Source organism: Dendroctonus ponderosae, unplaced genomic scaffold (genome assembly GCF_020466585.1).
Source record: "Dendroctonus ponderosae isolate FM_Combo_2020 unplaced genomic scaffold, Dpon_F_20191213v2 Dpon_F_20191213_1, whole genome shotgun sequence".
Taxonomy (NCBI): Eukaryota; Metazoa; Arthropoda; class Insecta; order Coleoptera; family Curculionidae; genus Dendroctonus; species Dendroctonus ponderosae.
In genome coordinates this window covers 45,716,252-45,724,482 of record NW_026017110.1, presented here as the reverse complement: position 1 = coordinate 45,724,482, position 8,231 = coordinate 45,716,252, and the positions used below count along the sequence as shown (strand labels likewise).

At 38.6% G+C, this 8,231-nt stretch overlaps 2 protein-coding genes across 3 annotated transcripts in view; one reads left to right on the top strand and one right to left on the bottom strand.

Moving 5' to 3' along the window:
* The window catches only part of LOC109544933 (REPTOR-binding partner), a 51,837-nt gene that overhangs the window by 5,049 nt on the left and 38,557 nt on the right, over positions 1–8,231 (bottom strand). The window lies entirely within an intron of this gene.
* Positions 1–8,231, top strand: part of LOC109544931 — a 39,924-nt gene that overhangs the window by 11,580 nt on the left and 20,113 nt on the right. For both annotated transcript variants that reach the window (XR_007280339.1, XM_019915353.2), the window contains exons 5-10: positions 816–1,241; positions 1,303–1,400; positions 1,454–1,611; positions 1,690–1,970; positions 2,025–2,511; positions 4,669–4,771. Coding sequence is in view for 1 of the 2 variants with exons in the window: in XM_019915353.2 (XP_019770912.2) it covers positions 816–1,241; positions 1,303–1,400; positions 1,454–1,611; positions 1,690–1,970; positions 2,025–2,511; positions 4,669–4,771 (1,553 nt within the window). In the remaining variant the exon portion in view is untranslated. The remainder of the gene's footprint in view (positions 1–815; positions 1,242–1,302; positions 1,401–1,453; positions 1,612–1,689; positions 1,971–2,024; positions 2,512–4,668; positions 4,772–8,231) is intronic.

Here is an 8,231-nt window from a genome sequence, read left to right as displayed (position 1 = left end):
TTCTTTTTTGATGGCGTTGCCATATGTAGTCAGGGATGTCTTGTATTTACCCCAGAGGGCCCCGTTTCGTTTGGCCCTGTTAAATAGCTTCCTCATCGTTGAGAGTCCCGGGTTCCACCATTTGGACGTCCCCGTTTGCCTCTTCGACTTCAGAGGGCATGCGGATTCGTAAGCTGATTTTATTGCTGATGTGACGGTAGTCGCCATCAACATCATTTACTACTTAATATACATTAACCTAATCCTAATCTTAACCTAACCTAATCGTCCTCTGTTGCTTCCTAAACGAACTTATATTTAGTCTGTGGTCCAGGAACTGGTCTTCGCTTTTGGCACACTTTTTCTTTTTACGCTGTGTCCGCAAGGAGGGGTTGCGGTCACCTCGAAATTTTTAATGCAAGAAGCTCTTACGATGGAATTCTTGCTACACTGATTATTCCTGATTTGGTCCAGTAGATCCTCTATCTTCAGGCTCCGTCTCAGTGTGGTGTTTCTGACATCGCAGGGAGCATTTGCTGCTATCCTCAAGACCTTGTTTTGCTAAGCTAGCAACTTATGTTTCTGCGTGATGCTAGCCGTAGACTAGGCAGGCGATGCATAGGTCAGCACTGGGCGTATCAGCCGCAGTAAACATTTGCGTCTTACATTAAAATTATATCTTTAAGAACTAATTTCTTCGGAAAATAAGCTTGAACCAGTTATTAAACAATTTTCCCGAACTATGCCCCTTATGAAAGTAATCCCCAATGCTCCCCGGTAGAGTTGACGCCAATTTTCACCCTGTATATAATCAATTTAGACCACCCAATTTTCAGGTATCACCAATCAATTAATCTACCAGATTCCTCGCCTTCAATGTGCCTTTCCTCTGTAGACAATCATTTGCATTTGTCACTTGCTCAGCCAGCTTCCAACTCTCTAGCCATCTACCATTTTATCGACCAGGCTTTTGTTCTGCTTAAGAACTTAGCAGCACCCGAAGTGGACCAAGTAGTATGTTTCGAGAATGGCTTTAGATATTTCGTGGCTTTCAATGGCCTGAGCGCCAGTATTCTCGAGATTACCAAACATGGTCTAGTCGAGCGCAATGTTGTAAACTCGAATTTCGAAGGATTGGAGTTTTGGTTGCCCATCTCCATAAACACTTATAGAGATGAAACGGTTTTGATGCTGCAGAGAAAACTGAACCATTCAACACATAGTTCGTTTGATGTTGATGCCATTACATTCAACGGAAATCGGTATATTTACACAATTTTTCCTGTCAAACAGAGTTTTTATAAGAGTTGCGATCTATTGCAGGTTTGAAGAACATACTGACGTTTCATGCACTTTAATTGATGATGTCCAAATCAACCTCTCGTGTCTTGCCGAATTAAGTCCTTCGAGAGGGATAATGGGTAATTACGCAAAAAAACAAGATCGTTGTTTGCTATCAATTTTCAAATTCCAGGAGCTTCATATATTGCCATAGGCAATCACCTCTCGCTGATTGTACCTACGGAAGACCAAACGCCAGTGATATTTTCGGTAGCGGCTGGTCTAAAAAAGAATGAGCATCCCACGAAAAATGACCTTAATTTCTATAAAGAACAGAAAATGAAAATAGAGGTACAAAAAAATTGTTTGGGTTTTTCCAAAACTTATTGTGTGTGATTTTGATGACCATCAAAAATGGTTACATTGCAGCTTATGATGGAAAGTGGGAGAAACGCTCAACCGGCAAGCCTTGCTCAACATGTACCCAGCATGAAGAAGGCAAGCGTTTCTGATGGCAACGACAGCTTTTTAAATGATGGGAAAAAAGTGCTGGATGAATTAGAGCAATTAAACCAACGGTTTAACGAGAATTTGACCGAACTAAAATTCAACACTATAGTCTTTAATGGAGCTGTTGAGATAGAAAACAATTTAACAGTTAATAGATGGGATTCTGATGCAATGGAGGGTCTTTTGAGCAATTTAGTCCAGTGAGTGGCTTAAACCGTTCAAGTATTTTATTTTAAACGCAAAACTAATTTCAGAAAGAATCAGTTGGACACGATTTCGGACCAAAAGGTTTTTCATAATTTAACAGTTGGGGAATTTACTGTACCAATTGTTAACGGTGTTGCTGCGCAAAGTTTTGCCAAAACAATTGATGCAAAAGTCGAAACTTTTGGAAACATAGTTTTTGAGAAGGTGTTAGAAGCAGAAACTGTAACAGTGGCTAATTCAGTGATCAATCAGATTCCATTAACCCAGTTTGGTAAACTTAGCGACATATTTGAAGACACGTTAAGTTTCGAGGAATTGCGGTCAAAGAACGGTTTCACAACATCTTTTTTAAACCACCAAAAAATCCAAAAATGTTCTCAACATTCCAACGGAGATTCCCTCGAATTCCCCAGTTTATTTTTTCCTGGAAACGCTACAATACACAGTTTGAATGGAGACAATTTCGCAGATTTTATGGAGGAAATTTGTGTAAACAACGTTAAGTGCTTCATAGATAAGCTGAAGTTAATCGGGGTGAGTACTTTTGGTATAAAGTTTAACTTTGGGTGCTTGTCGGTCAATTTAGTAAATGTTGAAATTATAGTGTGAGACCCTCATAACATTCATATTTATTGACCGATTTTGACAAATTTCTTTCGAATTAGTATAACGTATTAATTATTTTCTTAAAAAAATCGGAACTTACCGTTGGAGTAATGTTAATATTGCATATTGATAATTCTGTAGCAGAATTTCACATGTCTGTTGAGAGTTCGTTTCGCCTTATAAAGAAAGCCATGACAGGAAACGTTAAAAAATACTAATTATGGTTGCAAGTGAGTCACCAAAATTCTTCTTCTTCACGTGCCATCTCCTCTTGGGATGTCGGTCATCATCATCATGACTTTTATTTTTTCAGAAGCGGCACGAAACAAGTTTCTGTCTAAAGTTTTTCAGCTAGGACGTGTGGATGTATGTCCTTGGATTTTACCTTGCATGATATTCGGCAAGATACGGTAATTTCCCTCTCATGCCGTGAGCAAAATATTGCAACTTGCGTTTCTTGATGGTGAACATGACTTCTAGTTGGTTCCGGAGACGGCAAGCATCTCGGTGTCTCGGAATCAGTCTACCCATGATATTCGTACCAAGCGACGGCAGCACCACACCTCGAACCCTTTAATTCGGCGTCCACACATTGCCTTTGTTAAAGTCCACCCTTCCATTCCATAGGACTGAATTGGAAATACGTAGCACCGTAGTAATTAAATACGTAGGGGTTTTTACAAGTCTCGATATGTGAGAACCTACTTCATTTTCAGTTACTAAATCCCGCCCAAGCCTGCTCAATGCGGGACCTTGTTTCCTGCGTGTTATTCCACATACTGTTCAATAAGCATCTCAACTATCAGAAACTGGAGACTTGCTGAATCTGTTGGTTGCTTGTACTCAGGTTTGCTGCAAGCTCAGCATTTTTGGCCCTTTTCTCCCCTTCTAGTGTGCCACCTCCGCGTGCGTTATTTCGGGGTCCTCACAGTCGGGCTGACGGTCGCTAGTGAAACGTTTTTCGACATACTTCCTCCACTCTCCCAACTTTTCGTTATGGTCTAAGATATGTTGCCATTGTCGCCCTGTTTAATAGAAATGCCGCGGACCGATTACATTTTTTAGTCTCAGCAGCATCTTTGATTGTATTGTGTAGTTTCAAAATGTCGTGTTTCGCATCTAGACTCTCACTCTCATCGTACTTCTTTGAAAACCAGGTGTATTCTTTGCCTCTTTTCTTTCTTTTCTAATTCGCCCACTAAGGTATAAATACTCGGGTTTATTGTTGATTAAATTCCGATGTAATTCCATCAGATCTAAGATCTGGTTGGTGATCCAAGCTTTCGTCAGTTCATTTCGTGCACTGCTTCATACTGTCTCAGTGTCTGGCATGTTCTCGAAGTTGATCTTTAAACCAACGTTGTCTCGGATTTCCGGAGCATTAAGCAGCCTCATGTCCAATCGCGACACTACTGAATTGGGTTTGTCTCTTGATCTTAAGGTGTAATGTGTATGTAGTTACTCGGATCTGCACCTGGATACGTTTGGACTGCGCCTATACTGTTTTTAAACATATTCTTGATCATGATCTAGTCGATCTGGTTTCTTACCCCCTTTTGACGCAATCGGTGTTTGATTTCCATGTATACAATCTTCTTGCTGGAAGTTGTAAGAAAGGGTTGGTGATGTGGAAACTATGTTCCACGCAAAAAGTTTATCAAGCGGTTGCCGCGTTCATTTTGCGAACCTAATCCATACTTTCCAACTGTCCCCCCGCATTGACCCCTTCCGATTTTTGCGTTAAAGTCTCCTAATAATATAGTTAAATCTCAGTTTTTACATGCTTTCAGTGCAAGGTACAGTTGGTTGAAGAATGGAGTTGGTTGAGAATGAATGAGAGGCAAGAGCAAGGGGGTGCCCGTTCTCTTGCCAGGTCATCCACCCGAAGTTGTTGTTCACATTGCTTTTCTTTAGCATTATCGGGTGATTTCAGCTAAAACTAAAATTACACCCAAATTGAAATAAAATCCAACCGAAGTTTGTTAAAATTGCACAATAGATAATTATTTTATGAGGGTTTTGGGCCGTTAAATGGTGCACACTCTTTGCTATGCGTAAACGTTTTAATATTTAATATTCACGTAGAAAATGGATGCTACTGAAAGTATACAAACAACGTATTTGGATGGCTTAAGTTTCCCGGAAGAATTCATCGAGAGAGAACCAGTGAAGCCCTTGATAGTTACAGGTAAAATAGAACAGCAATAGAGATCTTTATTCGAGACACAAAAGAGGAATCGACCCGTATAGGTTCCGTATTCCCTGAGGTACAATATTTTCTGTAGAAATTTATCAACGAAGATAATCACAAAATATATAATGTAGAGTGTACCTAAACTTTATAAAACAATAACTTGGGTGAAAGAGATGGAAAAAATAATAAAATATAAATATATAATTCTAAATTGGAAATGTTCAAATAGGTCTGCGGTTGGAAAGAAGAAACCCATTCGTCTGGGAGGTCGTGTTAAACAGACGAGCTCGTTAAAGTCCAATTGTGAGGGTTGTTTATCTATTGTATTGTAGGGTAAAGTAGCCGACTGTAGGATGGCCCGGTACAGGAAAAATAGAAATTGATGACCACATTATCTACTTATAAATATTTTCAAGCAGGGGAACTGTCCCCAACAATATGGCGTCGCCTTTATCATACACAAGAACATTGACAAATCAATAGAAAACTTCACCTCTTATTCCGCAAGAATGACACTAATACAACTTAAATCTAAAAACACGATACTCAACGTCGTACAAGCGACAGAATGAAAAAGAATAATTATATACCGGAATAACGGTCATCACACGAAGCCTAAGGAAACACCATATCAACATAATACCACAGCTTAAATATCATATGATATATAAACTGTTATAATACTAGACGACAATGACAGAAACTACCGACTAATACAATTTTGTCAAGAAGAAGATGTGATACTACACGCCTGGATCAAACTACTTCCCAGACGAATCTATACCTGGAGGTCACCTCAAGACAACGAGCAAAAGGTTGTAAGAAATGAAATTAATAATTTCGAAGAACTGAAAGAAACAATAAAAGCAGGAGATGAGGGAATGGAAGATGCATGGCAGACCATAAGAAATAAGATTGATGGAGTACAAAGAGAAGAAATAAGGAGTGAGGGCAGTAAGAAACTGAAATCATGGATGATGGAAGACATTTTGGAACGTATGGAAGAGAGAAAAAAACACAAAAACAATGCACAATTATACAAAAAACTCCAAAAAACGATCGATGGAAAAATCAAAGAAGCGAAGGCAAAATGAATAAATGAGAAATGTGTGAAGAAATAGATCTAGACAGAAAACATGACACATTCACTCTCCAAAAAAACAATTAAAGGAGTCTCTACAATAACAGAAAACAAAAGATATCCATCCTAACTGATAACAAAGGAATAATAATTACAGAACCCCAGTCCTAGACATTGAAGTTAAACATGTGATACAGTATGCAAAAAATAGGACGACTTACGGCCCTTGCGAAATACAAAGACATGTATTAAAACTATTAGACGATAACAACATAAAACTATGAACACATCTCTTTAGAGACCCGTCATCTATTAAATTGGCGTAATACCAAAGGAATGGCTTAAATCAGAATTTATAGCTATACCTAAAAAAGCTAACTCCCGAAAATGTGACGAATTCAGGTTCATTAGCGTGATGAGACTTTCTAAAAATATTCTTGAAGATCATACAGAATAGTATCTGCAGAAAATGTAAACTAGACATAAGTGACTCTCAATTTGGATTTAGAAAGGCCATAGGGACGAGAGATGGAGGACTCTCTTTACAACTCAAGCCCTAATTCAGAAATTCTTCGATCACCAGAAAAAATATATCTATGCTTCATTGATTATCAAGACGCTTTTGATGGGGTGCAACATGGAAAACTTTTGACTCAATTGCAGAAAATGAAGTTAAAGAGAAAAGATCATTCCCATCTCCGCATAATTCAAAATCTTTATTGGAACCAAGAAGCAACCTTCAAATATTTCAGCAATAGCACTAAAGGCGTCGACATTCAAAGAGGTGTCCGACAGGGCTGCGTCATGTCTCCATTGCTTTTCAACTAATACTATGAATGCATATTCAAATAAGCACTAGACGATGTCAAAATTGCTATAAAAATAAACGGTAAATACATTAACAACATTAGGTATGCAGACAATATCGTACTAATTGCAGAAACTATAAAAGTTTTGCAAAACATACTGGATAGAGTTAATAATGCAAGTCAGGCAATGGTACTGACGATGCATGTTAAATGTAAAAACTGCCACATGTATCTAAATAACACCCAAATAGAACAAATCCACAAGTTTAGATACTTGAATACGAATAAGAATACTTGATACAAGAATACGAGTAGTACTAAATGATCAGTGGGTTCCATATGTAGAAATAAAATACGAATAGAACAGACCTAGGAACATGTACAACAAATCGAAGCAAATTATCTGTAATCGTAAATTAAGCTTAGACATTCGAATCAGAATTATTAAATGCTACGTTTGCTCTGTTCTTCTATGTGGAGTTGAAGTGTGTACACTAAAATTAAATACCATGAGACGACTGGAAGCCTTTGAAATGTGGCCCGCTCGCAGAATGATCAGAATACCATGAACACAACACATAACCAATCAAGCAGTAATGAGCACCATAAATAGAGAACTTGTAACTAATAACAACGATTAAGAAAAGAAAGACCTCATACTTAGGCCACATAATCAGGAATGACAAATACGACTTGCTAATACTAATAATTGAAGGAAAGATAGAAGGCCGGAGAGGATTAGGCTGAAGAACAACATCATTGCTACGTAACATCAGAACTTGGACAGGCATGAACGTTTAGCAATTACTAGGAGCAGCGCAGAATAGGAATTTGGATGTAGTGATCGCAAACCTCCAGTAATAGTGTGCGTTAGACGAAATGACAAGGCTGATTCTTGTGTAGGATCCATAACGAATGTATATGTAATAAATCATAAAAAACCAGCTCCACCAACTATCTACAAAGATTTTTGGGACTTCTAAACAGCCTTACAAATTTATGGTCTGTTAGGGCGAAGAATATCTTGTCCCAGGAATGCCTTGGAACATGTCATTTAATATAATATTATTGAATTCCTCAACTTTCATTTTCAAACTAAATTAAGCAAAATTTGGTAAACAAGTCGATACACCCGTTACTCACAAACAAAACATAAATAAATACGATTTGAGGTTGAACAACTCGAAGAAATACCTTTTTTACTGGGTCCTACCATGATTGGTTGGCATTTTAGCCTGGGTTCCGGCCTTTTGGCATACACAAACTGTCCACTTTGTGATAAGCACACCCACTATCCCCGGAACGACCACCATCGGAACTCCATACGCCGTTCCTTGGACCTCCTCCCTCCAAATTAGAAGGGAAAGATACCTTAACCTAATAAAATTTACAACGTTTCCCTACGCTAGTGCCTTAATTGTAATAACAAAGGTGAGACTTAATGCTGCCGAGGCGATGCCAAGGACATCGCTCAGGGACATTTCTTCGGTCCTCATCGCGAGCTCATTTGCTTTGTGTCCCCATACCTAGGACCCGTACAACACTGCCGGTCTTAGGGCTCTCT